Genomic DNA, 22,777 nt, shown 5'->3' on the forward strand with positions numbered 1-22,777 from the left:
TTTTGCCAAGAGAACACACTGGTCATAGCAAACACCCTCTTCCAACAACACAAGAGAAGACTCTACACATGAACATCACCAGATGGTCAATACTGAAATCAGATCGATTATATTTTTCACAGTCAAAGATGGAGAAACTCTATACAGTCAAAAATATAAGACTGGGAGCTGCTTGTGGTTCAGATCATGAACTCCTTGTTGTCAAATTCAGACTTAAAATTAAGAAAGTAGGGAAAACCACTAGACCATTCAGGTTTGACCTAAATCAAATCCCTTACAATTTTACAGTAGAAGTGACAAATATATTCAAGGGATTAGATCTGATAGAGTGCCTGAGAACTATGGACGGAGGTTCATGACATTGTACAGGAGACAGGGATCAAGATCATCCCCAAGAAAAAGAAATTCAGAAAGGCAAAATGGCTGTCTCACAAGGCCTTACAAATAGCTGAGAAAAGAAGACAGGCAAAAGCAAAGGAGAAAAGGAAAGATATACTCATTTGAATGCAGAGTTCCAAAGAATAGCAAGGAGAGATAAGAAAGCCTTCCTCAGTGATCAATGCAAAGAAATAAAGGAAAACAATAGAATGAGAAAGACTAGAGATCTCATCAAGAAAACTAGAGATACCAAGGGAATATTTCATGCAAAGATGGGCACATAAAGGATAGAAATGGTATGGACCTAACAGAAGCAGAAGTTATTAAGAAGAGGTGGCAAGAAAACACAGAAGAACTATACAAAAAAGATCTTCATGACCCAGATAATCATGATGGTGTGATCACTCACCTAGAGCCAGACATCCTGGAGTGCGAAGTCAAGTGGGTCTTAGGACGCATCACTACAAACAAAGCTAGTGGAGGTGATGGAATTCCAGTTGAGCTATTTCCAATCCTAAAAGATGATGCTGTGAAAGTGTTGCACTCAGTATGCCAGCAAATTTGGAAAACTCAGCAGTGGCTACAGGACTGGTAAAGGTCAGTTTTCATTCCAATCCCCAAAAAAGGCAATGCCAAAGAATGCTCAAACTACTGCACAATTGCACTCATCTCACATGCTAGCAAAGTAATGTTCAAAATTCTCCAAGCCAGGCTTCAACAGTACATGAACCATGAAATTTCAGATGTTCAAACTGGATTTAGAAAAGGCAGAGGAACCAGAGATCAAATTGCCAACATCCGTTGAATCATAGCAAAGGCAAGAGAGTTTCCGAAAAACATCTACTTCTGCTTTATTGACTACATCAAAGCCTTTGACTGTGTGGATAACCACAAACTGTGGAAAATTCTTCAAGAGATGGGAATACCAGACCACTGACATGCCTCCTGAGAAATCTATATGCAAATCAAGAAACAACAGTTATAATTGGACATGGGACTGGTTCCAAGTTGAGAAAGGAGTATGTCAAGGTTGTATATTGTCACCCTACTTATTTAACTTATATGTAGAGTACATCAAGTGAAATGCTGGCTGGAGGAAGCACAAGCTGGAATCAAGATTGCTGGGAGAAATATTAATAACTTCAGATCTGCAGATGATGCCACCATTATGGAAGAAAGCAAAGAGGAACTAAAGAGCTTCTTGATGAACGTGAAAGAGGACAGTGAAAAAGTTGGCTTAAAACTCAACATTCAGAAAACTAAAATCATGGCATCCAATCCCATGACTACATGGAAAATAAATGGAGAAACAATGGAAACTGAGATACTTTCTTTTCTTCGGCTCCAAAATCACTGCTAATGGTGACTGTAGCCATGAAATTAAAAGAGGTTTACTCCTTGACAAAAAAAAAAAAAAAAGCAGAGGCATTACTTTGCCAACAAATGTCCATCTAGTCAAGGCTATGGTTTTTCCAGTAGTCAAGTATTAATGTGAGCAAGAAGAGATAAGAAAGCCTTCTTCAGCGATCAATGCAAAGAAATAGAGGAAAACAACAGAATGGGAAAGACTAGGGATCTCTTCAAGAAAATCAGAGATACCAAAGGAACATTTCATGCAAAGATGAGCTCGATAAAGGACAGAAATGGCATGGACCTAACAAAAGCAGAAGATATTAAGAAGAGATGACAAGAATACACAGAAGAACTGTACAAAAGAGATCTTCACGACCCAGATAATCACGATGGTGTGATCACTCACCTAGAGCCAGACATCCTGGAATGTGAAGTCAAGTGGGCCTTAGAAAGTATCACTACGAACAAAGCTAGTGGAGGTGATGGAATTCCAGTTGAGCTATTCCAAATCCTAAAAGATGATGCTGTGAAAGTGCTGCACTCAATATGCCAGCAAATTCGGAAAACTCAGCAGTGGCCACAGGACTGGAAAAGGGCAGTTTTCATTCTAATCCCAAAGAAAGGCAATGCCAAAGAATGCTCAAACTACCACACAATTGCACTCTTCTCACATGCTAGTAAAGTAATGCTCAAAATTCTCCAAGCCAGGCTTCAGCAATATGTGAACCGTGAACTTCCTGATGTTCAAGCTGGTTTTAGAAAAGGCAGAGGAACCAGAGATCAAATTGCCAACATCTGCTGGATCATGGAAAAATCAAGAGAGTTCCAGAAAAACATCTATTTCTGCTTTATTGACTATGCCAAAGCCTTTGACTGCGTGCATCACAATAAACTGTGGAAAATTCTGAAAGAGATGGGAATACCAGAACACCTAATCTGCCTCTTGAGAAATTTGTATGCAGGTCAGGAAGCAACAGTTAGAACTGGACATGGAACAACAGACTGGTTCCAAATAGTAAAAGGAGTTCGTCAAGGCTGTATACTGTCACCCTGTTTATTTAACTTATATGCAGAGTACATCATGAGAAACACTGGACTGGAAGAAACACAAGCTGGAATCAAGATTGCCGGGTGAAATATCAATAACCTCAGATATGCAGATGACACCACCCTTATGGCAGAAAGTGAAGAGGACCTAAAAAGCCTCTTGATGAAAGTGAAAGTGGAGAGTGAAAAAGTTGGCTTAAAGCTCAACATTCAGAAAATGAAGATCATGGCATCCGGACCCATCACTTCATGGGAAATAGATGGGGAAACAGTGGAAACAGTGTCAGACTATTTTTCTGGGCTCCAAAATCACTACAGATGGTGACTGCAGCCATGAAATTAAAAGACGCTTACTCCTTGGAAGGAAAGTTATGACCAACCTAGACAGCATATTCAAAAGCAGAGACATTACTTTGCCAACAAAGGTCCGTCTAGTCAAGGCTATGGTTTTTCCTGTTGTCATGTATGGATGTGAGAGTTGGACTGTGAAGAAGGCTGAGCGCCGAAGAATTGATGCTTTGGAACTGTGGTGTTGGAGAAGACTCTTGAGAGTCCCTTGGACTGCAAGGAGATCCAACCAGTCCGTCAGGAGATCAGCCCTGGGATTTCTTTGGAAGGAATGATGCTAAAGCTGAAACTCCAGTACTTTGGCCACCTCATGCGAAGAGTTGACTCATTGGAAAAGACTCTGATGCTGGGAGGGATTGGGGGCAGGAGGAGAAGGGGACGACAGAGGATGAGATGGCTGGAATGGCATCACGTGAGTCTGGGTGAACTCCGGGAGTTGGTGATGGACAGGGAGGCCTGGCATGCTGCGATTCATGGGGTCGCAAAGAGTCGGACACGACTGAGCGACTGATCTGATCTGATCTGATTAATGTGAGAGTTGTACCATAAAGAAAGCCGAGCACCTAAGAATTGATGCTTTTGAACTTTGGTGTTGGAGAAGTCTTGAGAGTCCTTTGGACTTCAGGGAGATCAAACCAGTCAACCCTGAAGGAAATGTACCATGAACATTCATTGGAAGGACTGATGCTGAAGCTGAAACTCGAATATTTGGCCACCTGATGGGAAGAACTGACTCACTGGTAAAGACCCTGATGCTGGGAAAGTTTGAAGGCAGGAGGAGAAGAGGATGACAGAGGATGAGGTGGTTGGATGTCATCACCAACTCGACAGACATGAGTCTGAGCAAGTTCCAGGAGTTGGTGATGGACAGGGAAGCCTAGCATGCTGCAGTCCACGGGGTCGCAAAGAGTTGGACACAACTGAGTGACTGAACTGAACATTTGCAACTTCCTTTGAAATGTGTCCCTCTCCATCTTCTTTATAATAAATGATTGATGGGTGACTAGAGGCATAGAAAATTTATGGACATATGTAAAGCAAATATAATAAAATGTAATCATAGAATTAGATGGTGGGGCTATGGATACTTGTGGCACACCTTTCAACTTCTTATGTTTGCAGATTTTTATAATAAAATGTTGAAAACTGAAGAATGGTTTTCTTTGAGTACTGAGATTATGGGTTATATATTTTCTGCAAATCTCCATTCCTTATAATGATATACTTTATTTTAAGTAAAGTAGTTTAAAAGTAAGTTATTTTAATTTTTATTTTCAAAGAATTAAAAAGACATCAGTCTATGATCATATAATATTTCTCACAGCTGAAAATGGATTTAAACTAGAAATCAATAACAGAAATATAACTGGAAAATCCAAAATAACTGGAGCTTAACACTTTTCTAAGTAACACATGGACCAAAGAAGATAACTCACAAGAAATTTAGAATATTTTGAACTAAATTAAAGTTAAAATATAACATCAAAATTTGTGAAATGCAGTGAAAACAATTCTTAGAAAGAAATTTATAGTATTAAATGCATACATTAGAAAAGAAAGATCTAAAATCAGTAATCCAAGCTTCTACTTTAGAAAACTAGGCCACTGGTGCAAGCCCAGTGCCAAGGTCACCTCCAGAACTAACTGAGCCTCTGTTTCACTGTTGACAAAAGCAAGCTTCCTGACTCCAAGTTAGGTAAAAGGCCCACCTCAGTGCTCACCCTACAGTGCCCTAACCAATCACCTAATGCCAACCTTACAGCATGAATTTTATTTGCCTTGAGGCTATAAAAACTGGCTACTAAACCACAGAAACTGTTAATTCTCCCTGGTCTGTCAGGAGGTCAGTCCTCTGAGCTCTCAGTACCCTCCTTATCTCTGCTCTTTGCTCTTAATAAACTCATTCCCTTCTGCAATGCTGTGTCTGGAAATTCTTTTCCAGCCTGTGCTTGGACTGCCATGACAGAAAGAGAAGAGCAAAATTAGTCCAAAATTAACAAAAGAAAATAAATAAAAAGTAAGAATTGCAGCAGAAATCAATGAGGTTGAAAACAGGATATTAACAGACAAAAACAATAAAATCAAGACCTGGTTCTTTGAGAAGTTCAGAAACTGATAAGCCACTAAGCCAGGCTAATTAAGGGAAAGAGAGAGAGGACAAAAATTACTAATATCAAAAATGAAGAGGGAACATTCATGACAATCCTATGGACATAATAGGATAATCACAGAATACTGTGAACAACTGTACATCAATAAATTTGATTGCCTAGATGAACTGCACCCATCTCTCGAAAGGCACAATCTTCCAAAACTCACACAAGAAAAAATAAGCAATATGAATAGGCCTCTATCTACTAAAGACATTCAATCAATAATCAATAACCTTACAAAGCAGAAAATTTCAGGCACAGATAGACTCACTGATGAATTCTACCCAACAGTTAAGGAAGTAGTTATACCAATTGTCACTGTGAAGAAGGCTGAGCGCTGAAGAATTGATGCTTTTGAACTGTCGTGTTGGAGAAGACTCTTGAGAGTCCCTTGGACTGCAAGGAGATCCAACCAGTCCATTCTGAAGGAGATCAGCCCTGGGATTTCTTTGGAAGGAATAATGCTAAAGCTGAAACTCCAATACTTGGCCACCTCATGTGAAGAGTTGACTCATTGGAAAAGACTCTGATGCTGGGAGGGATTGGGGGCAGGAGGAGAAGGGGACAACAGAGGATGAGATGGCTGGATGGCATCATTGACTCGATGGCCGTGAGTCTGGGTGAACTCCAGGAGTTGGTGATGGCATGCTGTGATTCATGGGGTCGCAAAGAATCAGACATGACTGAGCGACTGAACTGAACTGAACTGAACTGAAAGTCTCTTTCAGAGGACAGAGGTAGAGGAAATACATCCTACTTCATCCTGTGAGGTCAGTATTACCCTAATACCAAAACAGGAAAAGACACTGCAGGAAAAGAAAACTACAGACCAACATGTATCATGAACACAGACTGAAGAGTCCTCAACAAAATCATGGCAAATCAAATTCAACAATGTATAAAAAGAATTCTATTTCACAACCAAGTGGGATTTACCCAGGTATGCAAGGATGGTTTAAAATTCATCAACTGGCTAAGGAAGAAACATCAAATGATCATATCAACAGATGAAGAGAAAACATTTGACAAAAGCCAATACCCACTCATGATTTTTAAAAATCAATAAATTATGAATAGAGGGGAACTTCCTCAATTAGATAAAGACCATGTACAAAAAACTTAGAGGAAACATTATACTTAACAGTGAGAATCCCACAGACAGAGGATCATGGCGGGCCATGGTCCACAGGATCACAAAGAGTTAGACATGACTGAAGCAACTTAGCATGCACAAGAAACTCAAAGCTTCCCCACTGAGATCAGCTACAGAGAAAGGCTACCCCTCTCACCACTCCTCTTCAGCATGACACTTGAAGTCCTGGCTAGTTCATTAAGACTATCTAAGGAGAACTATGCAAACTGTCCTTCATGTCTCATAAAATCTGCGAGACAGCATTCTACCAGGTAGAAGAAGCTACTGTCCCTGTTGAATGACTTCTCATGTAAGCATGTGACAAGCAAGGAGTCTCCACCAATCACAAAAGTTAGATTCAACAAAATCATTTAGTAAACTGGAATATATAAAATAAAAATCAACCAGTTAAAATAAACATTACAGATTTATGACTACATTTTCTACAAGGACATTGTTGCTATTATTATTTTTATTATCAGCATCATTGTTGCTGTAGTTATATCAACAGCTACTCTTTGTTGAATCAGTTCAGTTCAGTTGCTCAGTAGTGTCCGACTCTTTGCAATCCCATGCACTGCAGCATTCCAGCTTCACTGTTCATCACCAACTCCCTGAGCTTGCTCAAACTCATGTCCATCAAGTTGGTGATGGCATCTGACCATCTCATCCTCTATTGTCCCCTTCTTTTCTTGCCTTCAGTCTTTCCCAGCATCAAGGTCTTTTCCAATAAGTCAGTTCTTCCCATCAGGTAGCCAGAGTATCGGAGCTTCAGCATCAGTCCTTCCAATGAATATTTGACTGGGGATCGAATCAGGGTCTCCAGGATTGGAAGGTGGATTCTCAACCACTGGACTACCAGGGAAATCCTCTTTGTTGAGTACTTATCATAGCAGGCAGTCTGCTATGAATTTTAAAAATAACCTCATTTCAGTATTACAACTATTGTACATAAAGACACAGTGCATTACTATTTCATAACAAGAAAAACTGGGCTCAGTGGGACAAAGTAATATGTCCAGTGCTAAAAGTCAGAGCCAGGATCTAAACTTAAAATCTGATTCTAAGGCCATTATTCTGGATACAAACATATGTAATATATATGCATGCAAAACATCAGAAATCTGATTCATTTTGGAAACCATCTGGTAATAACACCTGTTGACAGCCATAGGGAAAATAATGTTTTCCCACCATCACCAAATTGCTCTAAGTAAGTATGCTGAATGACCATTTATATGTTTATCATTTTATAGATACACAGATACACAGAGCAGAAAATTTCACAGCACGTTATTTTTTGTTTCAAAGTACTTACTTTTGCTGTTTCACTCAATATTAGTTTTGTCATTTTCCTGAAAAATACTGCATGATATGCTAACTTTAAGAAAAGGATTATTGTGAACCATCAATACTTTCAAAATAAACACATAGCTTACTTATTGTTAGGGAAAGAAGAGAGGGCAATCCAATTATTTTTAATAGTGTTGAATCTGAGTATCTCACAATATTGTGGTTTTATAAACTATAAATGTCAAAGACTGAAAACTACCCCACTGTGGTTGCTATTTGGACCTTAGAATAGAATATTTACTAAATGTGGCTAATGTCTTTTATTTTGTCACCTCTAAGTTGACTATATTTTATGTAAATAGCACTCTTGGAAAAAAAAGAAAAATCAAAAATGCACTTATACTTAAAACAACAAAGAGAATGAGCAAAAACACTAATGGTAACAAACTTCATGGAATAAACAATCTGGTGGCTAAGATGGACACTAATCAAATAATTACACAAAAAACTTAAAGCAATCATAAATATGACAAATGACACAGAGCTCAAAGGTAGCTTCCTTGAAGGTTTTGAGCCTGACAGCTGAAGAATCAGTACTCCCTTGTAATCTGTCCCATAAAGACAGTAAAGAGTGACGGAGGGAGGGTTCAAGATGGTCACACAGGAAGAGCCTGAATTCACTTCCTCCCAAGGTCACAACAAACCTACAACTAATACAATAATTCCCTAAACTGGATAAGCAGCCTCCATAACAAAGGGTAAAAAGACAGCCTCAGGATGAGCAGAAGAGCAGAGAGAAAGTTTTGCTGAGAAAAAAGCCACAGCCCAGCTCAGGATATGCGATACCTTTCAAGAAAAAGGAAGGATGACCCCTAGGTCAGAACCTCAAGGCCAGAAGGCAGAGCCCAGAGCCACAGAGGATTGTTTGCTAGAAATTTTAATTTCTTGGGACCAACCAGTAACTTCTTTTTTTTCCTTTCATTTTCTTCTTTTTTGAACAGGGATGTTCATAACTGGTACCCTGACCCTGTCACAATGTTCCATCTTGGGCACAGATAACCTGCCTTCTAGCTCCATGCTACTTTGACAAAAAGGAGTGAGAATCAAAGGCTGAGAATGGTTCCTATGCAGCAGCCTCACCCATACCTGATTTAAATAATTTAGCTGATGATCTTTGGATGTCCTGAGCTGATAAGATTTAGATGAAAGTTTGGACTTGAGGTGATACCATCATGGGTTGAGCCTTTGGGGGACTTTGGGATGGGGTGACTATATTTTTCATGTGAAATAGACGTGAGTTTTTCTGGGCAGAGAGTGGACTATAGTAGACAAATAAATGGCCCCCAGTGAATGAAGTCCATGCCCTAATCTGTATGACCTGTGAATATTACCTTAGATGGCCAAAAGAACTTGCATATGTCATTCATTCATTTAAGGACTTTGAGATGGGAGATTATCCTGGATTATCCAAGAGGCCCAATATGATCTCAGGCAGGTGGTTAGAGAAGAGAGAAGTGCCATGCTACTGGCTTAGAGATGGGAGTGGGCACATGACAGGTATTGAGGAACCTCTACAAGCTGGAAAAGACAAGGAAACAGATCCCCCCAAACCCCCTGATGTAACACAGCCCTGCTAACACCTTGACTTTAGACTTCTGATTTTCATAATTTAAAGAAAACAAATTTGTGTGTTTTAATCCAATAAGTTAGTTGGAATTTGTTACAACAACAGAAAGAATTCAGTACAAATAACATTTACCATCAACTCCATTAAAATAACCAATCCACTTCCATCTTTGAAACACCTGTGAGAATGAGCCCACACCCCACTTCACTTCCTCTCTTTCCCTGCGGAAACCTGCAGGGTGTACACGCTCCATCTCTACTCCTTCTCCTTCAAACTCCTGAAGGCGGTTGAGCTGACCTACCTTTATACTGAATCTGCATAGAGCTCCTCTGCCAAACACCACCAGCGACAAGCTATGGATGGCCAAATCCAAACAGCCCAGTTTAGTTCTTGAGTTACTGACCTGTTGTCAATATCTGAGATTTTCATGGCATTTCTTCTTTGAAAGGGTCTCTTCTCCCTTGACTTCAGCTACACTATTCCCTTCCAAATCTGCTCTTCTTATTACATCTCTGTGTGCATGCTCAGTCCCTCAGCATGTCAGACTCTGTGACGCCATGGACTGTAGCCCACCAGGCTCCCCTCTCCATGGATTCTCCAGGCAAGAATGCTGGAGTGGGTTGCCATTTCCTTCTCCAGGGTATCTTCTCGACCCAGGGATGGAACCTCTCAGCCCACAGTGGCCTCTGGATCACACACAGCTGAATTCTACGTTCCTTTTGTATCACCCGTTCCCTTGATGGGAACGAGCTCCGCATTTTGTCTGCCCAAGTACTTCCTCCCACGTGTAAGCCTAATTATGTAACTCCCTGATTTAAAATCCATTAACCACACTTCATAGCTTTCAGATTAGATCTGCCTGTTCATATTTCATCTCTTTTTAGTGCTCCCAAACACCATAGCTTCATGGTGACAAATGAGTATTCTGATTCAGATAATCATCTGTCTCATACCAGCTCCCCTACATATTAGCTCCAAGGATAGCAGATGAGGTAGGGAATTGGTCTCAAATTCTCATCTGTGTAATCAATCCAGAAAATATGGCCCAACTCATGGAGGTGTTAAATGAGTAAATGAATTAGTTCTGGTAAAGAGGCCAAGGACAAAGAAATAGGATGCAAGTATTATTATTGTTGTTGTTCTTCTTATTATTATTCTCTTCAGGAACCATGAATGGGGCACTAGATTGGGGATCCTTCCCTGAGCTGTGAGGCAGATGCAGGTCTTAGTGCCTTGGGGTTTTTTTGTTTGCTGTGTGGGGTTTTTTCTTTTTTGGTTTTTCAGCAGGTTTCTGTTTAATCATTGTGGCTTACTAGGTGACTCAGTGGTAAAGAAATCCATCTGCCAATGCAGGAGACACATCCTTCCATCCCTGGGTCAGGAAGATACCCTGGAGAAGAAAATGGCAACCCACTTCAGTATTCTTGCCTGGGAAATCCCATGGACAGAGGAGCCTGGTGGGCTATAGTCCATGGGGTCACAAAGAGTCGGACATGACTGAACAACTAAACAACAACATTTAATCATTAAATTATTTTTACTAAAAATGATCCAATAGTTCCAAAGTTCAATATCTAATTTAGAGTTACATAGCATGGGGAACAAAACTGGGAAAGAAGTACATCAAGGCTGTATATTGTCACCCTGCTTATTTAAATTATACACAGAGTACAAGATGTGAGATGCCCAGCTGGATAACTCACAAGCTGGAATAAGGATTCCCTGGAGAAATATCAACAACCTCAGATATACAGATGATACCACTCTAATGGCAGAAAGCAAAGAGGAACTTAAAAGCCTCTTGATGAGAGTGAAAGAAGAGAGTGAAAAGGTTGGCTTAAAACTCAACATTCAAAAAACGAAGATCATGCCATTGTGTCCCATCACTTCAAGGCAAATAGATGACAAAAAAATGGAAACAGTGACAAATTTTATTTTCCTGCGCTCCAAAATCACTGCTGATGGTGACTGGGCCATAATATTAAAAGATGCTTGCTCCTTGGAAGGAAAGCTATGACAAAACTAGACAGCGTGTTAAAAAGCAGACATCATTTTGCTGACATAGGTCTGTTTAATCAAAGCTATGGCTTTTCCAGTAGTCATGCATGGATGTGAGAGTTGGACCATAAAGAAGGCTGAGCACCAAAGAATTGATGCTTTCAAACTGTGTTGCTGGAGAAGACTCTTGAGAGTCCGTTGGACAGCAAGATCAAACCAGTCAATCCTAAAGGAAATCAACTCCAAATATTCATTGAAAGGACTGATGCCAAAGCGGAAGCTCCAATACTTCGACCACCTGATGGGAAGAGCTGACTCATTAGAAAAGACCCTGATGCTAGGAATGACTGAAGGCAAGAAGAGAAGCAGGTGATACAGGATGAGATGGTTAGATAGCATCACCAATTCAATGGACATGATTTTGAGCAAACTCCAGGAGATAGTCAAGGACAGAGGAACCTGATGGGCTATAGTCCATCAGGTTTCAAAGAGTTGCAAACAGTTGGACACAACTTAGTGGTTGAACAACAGCAACAAGTATGTGAAAATTGGATAATCTGATTGAGTGGCAACAGCAACATCAGGCCAGTTGCACCCAAACATCATATTTTCCAGGCATTCCTTTGCAGGCATTATTGACAATCTAAAGACTATGTCCCAGGCACTTGTTATACATGGTTGATGGAAAAGCAAACAAAACACAAAACCCCTTACTTAGAGCTTCTGTTCTAGTGGGGAATATAACTAATAATAAGAGAAGCAAGAAGAACATTGTGTTAGATTAAGAGAAACTACAAGAGACAAAAAACACAGGTGTGAAGGGATGTAAGGTGCTGAAGGAGAAAGGAGGATAAACTGTAGACTGTTGGATAGGGAAGCCCACCAAAAGCATGACTTCTGACTGAAGCTGTGAAGGAGGGAAGGATCCAGTGTATTCTCCTCCCTGGAAGCTGGTGTGTCTGGCTGAAGGGCAGCCCAGCACTGAGGCAGTGAGACCATCCAGGGACAGCAGAGACACCTGTGTGGCTGAACCAAAGATCAGGGTGGCCGTGGACGAGGGGAGCCGCCAAAGTAAAGTGAGGAGGCAGACCCCAGACCCTACAGAAGGATGTCAGTGGTCACTCTGAACATGGTGGGAACTCTATTGGACATTTTGGGCTTATTTAAGTTTCCTTGTTTTTACTGAAAATTTGAATAATTCATATACATGTTTCTTTTGCTTTGGGTAAATTTTCTTGAAAAATCAAGAAACAAAACAATATAAAAATAGCATAACAAATTATACTCCTGAAGTGTTTGACCATCTAACACTTTATATATGCTTTTTTCCTTTTAATACCAACAGGATCACTGTTGTAATGGCTTTTCTGACAAGTTGCTGGTGAGATAAAATTAACTCAAGGGGGTTTAATATTTTTTAGGATTAAAGTGTCAACACCCTTTCTTTGAAAAGGTCATTCTGGATTATATTCAGGTATATATCAGCTGTACAATCATGGGTACAATTTTCAATTGATAAATTGGAGATAAACATGGTATTGACCCTAGCATAGGCTGTGTCTATGGACAAGCAATTGCCTGGAGTGTTGTAAATAACTTCCTCCACTTTCCTCCTGCAGGAAGACTCCTTGATAAGAAACCACACGTTCTAGCCAAACTACAGTCCCAGTGACAGGAGTAACATGAGCCCCCGGGTGTGTGACATTTCTGACACAGGCTTCTCCAACACCTGCTCATCAGTCCATCAGAGGAAACCTCGGGGCTGAAGACCCGCCAGCTCCCTGCAGATTCCTTCCCAGAATAGCAGGCGCTGAGCAAAGAGCGAGTCCAGCCGCAGCAGGCCAGGGCGGATCCAGGGTTTCTGTGGACAGCAACTGGCCCCCACGCTGGCCTTTTTTCAGCATCTAAATCGTTCTCTGCTCCAACAGCTGCTTTCCCCCTCTGACACATTCTTCCTTCCTGTCTGCTTTCCCCCCAGAGTCCCAGCCACATGGTCCAGGGCAGGCTTCGTGGGGAGCTGCCCCTGAAGTTGTGGGCAGCTGTCCCCATGTCCCTGCTTGTTCCAGCAAATGCTCCCCAGGCAAGTCTGATGCTCCCCACCCCATGTCTCCCCAAGGCAAAGAAAACTAGAACTCTAGGAGAAGCAGAGGCTGTCAGCTGGGAGGAGGCTGTGAAGTCTCAAAGCCACTATTAGACATAGAATTATCCTGGCAGATCTGCCTTCCCCTCTAACAACAACAACAACAACAACAACAACAAAAAGCAAGTTTGGGGAAGTCTACATTTGTTGAAAATAGCAAAGCATTTCAAAGTAAACCATTAGAACTTTCAGCCATGCAAAGATTGTTTTAATTAAGTTATATTCAAACTGTAAAAACTGTTGGTTTCTTTTCTGTTTTCCTTTTTCCTAACTAATGTAAATACTTCAAAAAAGTCACTTTTTTTGGCTACTTCAAAACTCCCTGACTTTGCTAAGCTGTTCCACAAACTGTATTTGAGTTGCTTCAGCTTCCTGCTACTGTAAACAACGTGGAATTGAATGTGTTTTGCATACAGCTCTTGCTATAGTTGAGATTATGTCCTTGGAGCAGACCTGGGATGAAGTGGGTCAAAGGACGTGCCATTTTGATGTCGGCCAGGCAAAGAGGACTGGTCGCAGATGCAGTCATTTAATCTGCCATTTGCTCAGATTAAACAGCGGCAAATCAGCAAGCAGGGCCCGCCCCATAGAAGAGGGACTCTGGTTTAAGGTAGTAACATCAGTGAAGTTTATTTTTAACTCTCTGAATTGAAACATACTGAATTCAGAATTTCTTGATTACTCTCTATTTTATACCCAAATGACTTCAAAATTTTTTGTTCTCTTGTAGGTTCAGCAGGCAAGAAAGGATGTCAAAAAATTAAAATGGCTTTAGCTCATTGTGTGGTTAACTTATCTTTTTTTTTTTTTTTTTTTGATGGTTCATGTAATGAATGCACACAAATGCCAAGTATAGGAAAAAAAAGAGTTGAAAGTTTTCTTTAATCTAACCCTCCACAGAGAATAACAAGGATGGAATGTGCTTGTTGCCCTTAACAATATATTTGGGACAGTTTTCCATCTCACTTCTTGGTATATTAGAAAGTACATGTTAAAAATTACTACAGTTAATTAGGCAAAGAATAAAGAGAAAGAACAATCACAGTCAAGATAATGTCTGATGCCATTTTTAGAAGTAACACTGCAAGGCCACCTTGAGGTCATGTCCTGCCCAGGCCTGCTCACACGGTCTGAGAGCACTTGCTCCCAGGCTGACCACTGTCACCCTCCAGGAAAACTTAAAAATGTGTCAGTTATGTGCCAGAAAGAGAGAAATAACAAACATCGATATATAGTGGCATATTTATATACATATCTATATAACGATGATGTTACACACACCAAAGTGTACACTATTCTTATCCTAATTCTATCCTGAATATAGTCCTGTAACTGCTTACTTATTCACTCATCCCACATCCCTTTTTCTGTTCAATTTGTGTGAGCCTAATGAGCTTGCTTTCTGCTGCAGGAAGTGAAGTGGTTATCAGTTCTTAAACTGTAATGAAGGCCAGGTCAGTGGAATTGGACAAGAACAAGAAGCAGATGTAGTTATTGACTATGTGCAGCCATTTCAGGGAAATGTTCTTCCTATACAAGAGTAAGATGTCATCCCATTCAAGCCATCATTCCACCCCTATTTCTCATCTACTAGGAGCTGGCGTGCATGTCATTGGTCTCAAAGAGCTCCCCTCTAGCCCGGTCCCTTTCTTACAATCTTCCTGCATATTTTGCCACAATAATTCCTCTGGATAAACTCATATCAGTTTTCCCAGTTCCACACACAAAAAAACACTGTTTTAATTGAGGTTGTACAACATTTGTACAATATTTTTATGGAGGATTTTTTTATATTACAAAATCAATTCTTCCCATAGCACTCCATTTATTGCCTTACTCTGCCCCCTCTTTTCTTCAGAATAGGTTAAGGCATGCATTTTGTGGTTAGTGTTCTTTGTGTCACTATGTGATGCATCTTAGGTACGTGTAAATGAATCTGTGTATATACAAGGCTGGACCACATACACATACCCTTCAATATAACTAATGTACCATATGACAGGGGAATCCTCCTCTCCCCATCCGACTGAGGGATTTTTTTAACTGAGAGTGGATGTTAAATTTTGTCCAAAGGCTCATTAATAACCTATGGTAATGGCCATATAGCTTTTCTCTTTTGACTTATCAATATGGAGAATTAATTAAATCTTCAGGTGTTAATTCAGCAACCTCTATAACTTGGAAAAAACTCAGTTGTCCATGGTATAGTATTCTTTCAATATACAATTTCTATTTACTAATTTTTTTTCAAAATTTATATCACTATTCCAAACACAATCTGTACTTTTCTCTTTATTCAATGATACCCATGTTATTCTTTGTAAAAAATGTTAAATGTATTTTGCTTAAATCCAATAAACACCACTTTGAAATTAATGTCACTGGTTTTTAAGCCCTGAAGAGTAAAACTTCTCTACAGTTGGACCCTAAGAGTCAAGCTGAAAATGAGATTATTTCTGCTGAAGATCATAATTCCTAACTGGGCCACAATATCCATTTAAAATATGCACTATAGAATCTATTCTCAGAAATGTCAACTCTCCTTTGATGAATACTGTGATAAAGTTACCTTTCTCTAGTCATTTTTGTGCACGTACACAAACTGGCAAACATCCCAAGTAACAGAAGCCTGTGATCAAAAGACTACCTGCAGGCTTAGGCTACACGAATGCAGCAGATTTAATCACAGTTCCTAAAGCGTAACTCAAGAGGGACAAATCTGAAGTTTACTGCTGTGTACAGATGGACACAAGGCTTTTCAGGTGGCTCAGTGGTAAGGAGTCCACCTGCCAATGCAGGTTTGATCCCTGGGTCAAGAAGATCCCCTGGAGAAGGTAATGGCACCCCTCTCCAGGGGACAGAGGAGCCTGGCGGGCTACAGTCCATGCGGGTCACAAAAGAGTCGGATACGACTGAGCAACTGAGCACACACACACACACAGATGGACATAACCTGTTTAAACAAACAAGGCTTTGGGTCACACCTGATCCTGTGACCTGTGTCCAAGCCACATACATAGGAGGAGGAAGACGTAGGAAGCCTGTCCATGGTTTGAAGGACATCTGTTCCCAGGATGGCCAAACGGGCCAACAAGTGGTCCTTAGAACAACTCTGCAAGCATTTTATGCCTCTAATTTTATTTGATTCTTGATTTCTCAGTTTACTATTTTATGTGCTGCCCCATGATCCCTGTTTGCTGGCAGACGATACCACGAGTAAAGGGGGAAGGAAAATATTCAGAAAGAGGGGAAGGGGATCAGCTGCTGGAAAACCAGAGGGTTTTCTGAGCTTTCTGGGCCCCCAGGGTGAGAAAACATCAAAGAAGAATGAAGGGGCAGGTCCTTTTCACATCCCTTCCATCACAAAAGCTTTGATTACCTTTGCCTAGTGTTTGTCCGAACAACCAGGGTCCTTATAATCTAAATGGAAGTTTAAACTACCTGTGTACCGAAATATGCACATGAGTCACACCCTTGGAGGCAGATTCCAGAGCCCAGTCCTGCTTTCAGAAGAAAGGAGCCACGTGTAACACCTGGATGTCAATTCATGATACCCCGACCTCGGGGTCAGCAGGCTCAGACTGGACAGCATTCCTCACACACAGAAACAGTGTGAGGCGATATATATTTATTGTTCTAAGACATTGATTTTCTCAATAATACATTATGAAGTAACACTTAACTAGTCCAGGCTGATCAAGGGGGAGCAGGCCCACTGGGTCACCTGTGAGGAGAACGGGGTGGGTGGGTGGTGAAGCTAGCCTGCCCTAGGCAGGTGGGGTACACCTGGGGCAGGGACACAGACAGTAGGCTGAGGATACAGGCCACACACCTGGAGGGAAGCAGGAGCTCAGCCACAGCCGGAGGCTTCCCTGAGAACACGTGGACAGAGGGCGGGCTGCTCAGTGCAGGCCTCGGAAAGAGCAGGGACTGTCACACAAAGAAGAAGCCACTTGGAAGATGAACTAAGTGAGACCTAGGGGAGGGGTCACAACCCCACCCCAGACTTGGTGCTCACAGAAATGGCTCTGACAGTAAATAAAAGTGGACCTCACATGGCATGACTGTGTACACACAGGTCTCATCCTTAGCATCCCCAGACCCTTCCCATGATAACTTAAGAGCCTTGGTCAAGAGTCTCTTCTAAGGAAAAGAACTTTTGTGTCCCGATTCTTACAATACCTGCTAAACAAGCATGGTTTGCTCCATGCTCACATTATTCAGGAAAAGTCATTTTATCTTTTTGAATAAAATCGTGTCTATCTTTGATGCTTCTCAGGACCACAAGCTATCTTTTTATTTCTTTATTCTTCTTACAGTCTCATGGCTTCCAGGCCTTTGAGAAACTGGCACTCCAGGGACATGTGGGCCAGGCCTCCCTCTGGGCTGAGAAACAGCACACCCACCTGAGAGTCACAGTGAGATGTACTGTCCGCCCCAAGTCCATCGGTAGGCACAGGACCCCACCTCTGCCACTCGGCCGCCAGGCCACGGTGCTCTCATCAGCCTCCTGGGCCATCACAGAACCTGCCACCCCTCTGTCCCTCCAAGCTCTGAGAAGGCATCTTCCCCAGAAGCCCCAGCCCCCAGCTCCCTGCAGATATACCAACAATACTGTTCCCATCCTACACACCAACTTCAGTTGCTTTGATGGTTTTCACACCTGCAACTTTTAACTTTTCATTTCTACAAAAAGGTCTGAATTGTCTCCTGTGACCAAGGCACCTTAAAGATCATAAAACTTGGCTATACTTCCCAGAAAGAGGAAGGGGAAATGAATTTTCATTCCTTTGTGAATGACTCCACAACAATGAAAAAGGATGAGCCACTAATTTATCAGTAATACGTTAATGGTTCTTTTTGTCATTGTGTACAGTGAATGCTCCGGAGAAGACAATGGCACCCCACTCCAGTACTCCTGCCTGGAAAATCCCATGGATGGAGGAGCCTGGTAGGCTGCAGTCCATGGGGTCGCGAAGAGTCGGGCACGACTGAGCGACTTCACTTTCACTTTTCACTTTCATACACTGGAGAAGGCAATGGCAACCCACTCCAGCGTTCTTGCCTGGAGAATCCCAAGGATGGAGGAGCCTGGTAGGCTGGCGTCTACGGGGTCGCACAGAGTCGGACACGACTGAAGCGACTTAGCAGCAGCAGCAGCAGCACAGTGAATGCTCACTAGACTGCATTCCCTTCTCTTCTCTTCCTAAAAACTGCAAGGATGTCCATCTTCTTGGTAATGTGTTAATAAGAGAAAAATATTAGTACGAGTGTGCACGTCCTAGCATACACTTTAGGTGGGTTTTAAAATGCAGCCAGGATTTGCAAGTTATTGCCTAGGTGCAGTCTGGTGCAGATAGAAAAAACACGTGGTGCCTCCTGAATAATTTACCATTAATACAACAATAAAATCTGTTAAAACATGGAGATGAAGCTTGGGTCATAGGGTTAGCATCCACTTATCTTAAAACGGAGGAGGAGGAGAGAATGGGGAAAAGAGGGAGGGGAGGAGATTGCTACTGCATTCATTGTCCACTGGCCTTTGTAACCACCAGCCTCCTTGCTCTCAGCAACTCTTTCCTTAACTAAGGTAACACCCTGGAGAACTCACAACATTTTGATTCCTGTCATCTCTTTCACTTGCACTTTGCCGCAGGACACAACAGAGGTTTTCTTTAATTTTTGATCATGACATTTTTAGACACCAGAAGTACAGATATTCATGTCACAGACACAGCAATGCCAAGCTATATCGAATGTTACTGTTTTTCCACATTCCCATCATTCCTCTGTTCTAGAAATAGGACACTAGTCCAAGCCTCTGCTCCTTCCCCCCACCCAGCTCCCAGAAACTTTACTCTGGGCCTCACCCTTTCCTTCTGCTGTGTTGTGGCCCCGGTCCTGGGGACTGTCTTGTACACTCCAGAGAACACAGCTCTTGTCCTCTCCAAGGGTTAAGGGTGTGGAAACAGCTGCAGGTCTGACTGTTCAGTGGGGGGTTCTTTCAGTCAAATCCAGCAACACCAAGACTTGACAATTAAAATGATGTTCAGGGTGGGGCCAGGTGCCTCCAATTTCAGTCTTTCTGTAATTCTGAACAAATCACTGCTTCCCCAAGGTACCTCCTCCTGCAGGCACTTAACTTCCCAATTTAATTAAACCATTCATTTATGTATTAGCCATTTCCCAGCCATTCTGTCCATTTCTAGAATCTTCTACTGTCTTCTCTCCCAACTTTTATCCTTCTGGGTTTTTACTATTATCTTAAGGGTTTTAGTAAGAAGGAAATATAAACACTTTTGTTTTTACCAGCCACTCCACCCCCAACCCGCCTCAAGGCATTGAAACAGCCTAGGAATGTGCCTATTTTCAAGGACTGATTAGAAAGGACCAGCATTACCTGTAAAGGAAACTTTAAGAGCAGCCCTTTCTAAGTGTTCCACCATCAGAAAAAAATTTCTTTGAAAGTAAATATCTCCCAATAAAAATTTTTTAAAGTTTTTAAAAAATAAAATATTTTTAAAAAGAAAAGAAAAAAATTATCTAGATAAGAACCTGCATCGACTAGAACAATATTATCCAGACAAAGGAAGAAGTGGCACTTCATTTCCAAATTTACTGCACCAGGAGCTTTTGTGTTATTATTTTCTGCCCCTTCTATTTGACCCTGCTGCCTGACCTTGGAACAGAAAAGCTTTCTGTTTTGTTCTTTGGAAGTTCAAAATATTAGAACATGTTACAATGTGATGTTACAGAATACGCAATGAGACATTTTTTTACAAGTGTAAGAGAGTTCAGCGTTGTCCTGAACAATATCTGTTCAACATCTATTCATTCTATCAACAGATACTTGCTCGCCAGTGAGGATGTGCGAAGCCCTGGACTGAGTGCTCAGCACTGCCATGTGTGTAAGATTCAGGCTCCAGTGTGTTCATGTCTATCTCGTGTCTACTTAATCCTGTGCTGGACTATGTCCTGCATATACACAAAGTCATATGACAATTTTTAATTAACAAATTGAAGTGAGAGATCGGGGGGCTCTCCTCTCCATTTGACAGGTGCCTTAATTTCTAAATAGCTACTGGATATTTTAGGATAATCTACCATGTGACTAAGTTAAATGCACAGAGCAGAAGATTATAGTCAGAAGAGCCTTCCTTAAGAGGGTCACTTTTTCTCCTTAGATTCACACACTGCACATTTTAATTGAGAATATGTTTAAAAGACAGGTGGTGATTTCCAGTCACAAGGTCAGAGAGCAGAGAAACACGCGTAAATCCCATGTTTATTAGATCCATAAATATAGTTCCCTCTACACTTAGAGCCTTTAATTTCTAAGAACCCAGCCCTCGGAGCTGGGCTGCTGGAATCCCTGGCCAGGGCCGTCTGCGGAAACATGAGTTCAGTTACCAAATATAGCTGAGTGGAGGATGAGGACAGATGGGATATGAGGCCATAGTTGCCTCAAAGTGACCACGGACCAAGCAGTGTGTCACGAAGAGACGAGGCCACCTCTGCTCCCCCGGGAAAGAAGAAACAGTCCTCTGAGAGCCATCACCTTTGGGGGGTCCTCGAGGAGCCAAGGATCGAAAAGGTCTGTAAAATGTGTCTTAATGTACTAACTAGTAAGGCAATATTTTTAAACTTTTATTAAATGCTGAAAACATTATAGTCATTTGCCAGAAGATATAGCACTGTTTAGAAGATGGCTTGATTTCTCTTTTATTTGGAGAGAAAAAGTAATGGGAATTCTGTACTCATCTCAAGAACAGAGACCATATAAGATTCACCTGCAGGCTTTGTTTCTACCTATGCTGTCAGGGAACTGCCTCGTCTGTAATAATCTTAAACTAAATTGGTGCTATTCATTCCAAAAGGATCAAATGTAATGATGGAGCCAACATTCATCAAGTCTGTGTCTGTGCTTTGTTTTAAAGAAAGTAAGAATGCTGTTAATTTGAACCCTGCCTATACTTAAGCTAACTACAAATGGCTTCAAATGATATACTTTAGGTTGTAGTAACATTTTAAGTTGTTAATTACACTTTCAGAGAATTTTTTAAATGTTGAGAGTAAAGGCAGACATCTTAAATTCTATCTATGCACAAAGCTTGCCTTTTTTTTTTAAAGATAAAGCTTATCAAGGGAAACTATAGTACAGTCAAATTTAAGCTTTACAGTAAAATTTTATATCATGTTGTTGTAAGTTACACATTAAATTGTCTTGAATCCAATAGATGACGTTGATACAGAATGATTTCAGGCTCATGTTACTTTTTCAACATTTGCTAAAAATACTAATTACCTTCTAGTATGAATAATGTGTCCACACCCAGAGCCCACTGCCTGACAATTTAACACTGACCAAGTTCCCTCGATCATGAATGTGCAGAAATGAAATCCTTATTACAGGATAGATATGGTTTCCAATATACTTTTTACTCAAAGACAGAACCCACCTCCATTACCCATATTTTAAACATCAGAGTCTATCTGACAGATTATTACGAATAGCCCATCCCCGTGTGTGCTCAGTGGGGTCCTACTCTTTGGGACCCCATGGACTGAAGCCCATCAGGCTCCTCTGTCCATGGGATTCTCCAGGCAAGAATACTGGAGTGGGTTGTCATTTCATCCTCCATTATAAACAGCAGACAAGGCCTAAGAGATTCATTTAGGCAATATGTATCTGTGAATACATGATTACATTTCCTAGAACACACAGATCTGTCCTCCTGCATTCCCATGTCTAGAATGACTTAAGGTCCCCATCTCAGCTCCGTTCAAACCACTGCGTGTTGCTAAAGCTGAAAGGGTCAGAGCATACTTAACAGTAGAAGAGAAATCTGGATTACATGGGACAGTTACAATCACTTTGATTTCTTTACCTCATTTTTGTTTAAATGTAGAGGGTAGAATTAGTCAAGATTCAAAATAAATCTGACACATACTTAAAGAGATACCAGCTGAAATCTCCAAAGCCAAGACAAGAGCCTGCACTTCACTGATATATGTGTGTGTGTGTGACATCAAAGGGAACTGTGATATCTGAGCTCTAGCCAGTAATTCAGGCATCTGGAGGTGACGGCTATGCCCCAGTTAAATTCCAGTACAGCAGCTCCCACAGATTCAATATGGTGGATAAGATGGTATCTGAAGAGGACACCAGTAACTGCAAACACTTTCTCTGGAAACACTTCATATAACTGTTGTGGGCATGAAACCAGCTATTATGTTATGTCTCTGAAGCTGAGATACAATACACTGAGCACACATGGGGATGGGCTATTTGTAATAACTTGTCAGAT

General features: G+C 41.2%; 2 protein-coding genes across 6 annotated transcripts in view; one reads left to right on the forward strand and one right to left on the reverse strand.

Moving 5' to 3' along the window:
• DDX60L (DExD/H-box 60 like) overlaps window positions 1-8,781 on the reverse strand; it is a 47,106-nt gene extending 38,325 nt beyond the window's left edge. The window contains 4 exon segments of the mRNA XM_044938439.2: window positions 6,706-6,762; window positions 6,764-6,798; window positions 7,724-7,792; window positions 8,725-8,781. Of these exon segments, the coding sequence (XP_044794374.2) occupies window positions 6,706-6,762; window positions 6,764-6,798; window positions 7,724-7,792; window positions 8,725-8,781 (218 nt within the window).
• Window positions 8,782-20,915: 12,134 nt separating this feature from the next.
• PALLD (palladin, cytoskeletal associated protein) overlaps window positions 20,916-22,777 on the forward strand; it is a 368,664-nt gene continuing 366,802 nt past the window's right edge. For 3 of the 5 annotated variants that reach the window (XM_025281294.3, XM_025281295.3, XM_006061825.4), the window contains exon 1: window positions 20,917-21,063. The gene's annotated coding sequence lies outside the window, so the exon portion shown is untranslated. Of the gene's footprint in view, window positions 21,064-22,777 lie in introns of all 5 variants that reach the window. The other 2 variants (XM_025281296.3, XM_006061826.4) reach the window with 2 other exon arrangements.

The sequence above is a fragment of the Bubalus bubalis genome, chromosome 3 (assembly GCF_019923935.1).
Source record: "Bubalus bubalis isolate 160015118507 breed Murrah chromosome 3, NDDB_SH_1, whole genome shotgun sequence".
NCBI lineage: Eukaryota > Metazoa > Chordata > Mammalia > Artiodactyla > Bovidae > Bubalus > Bubalus bubalis.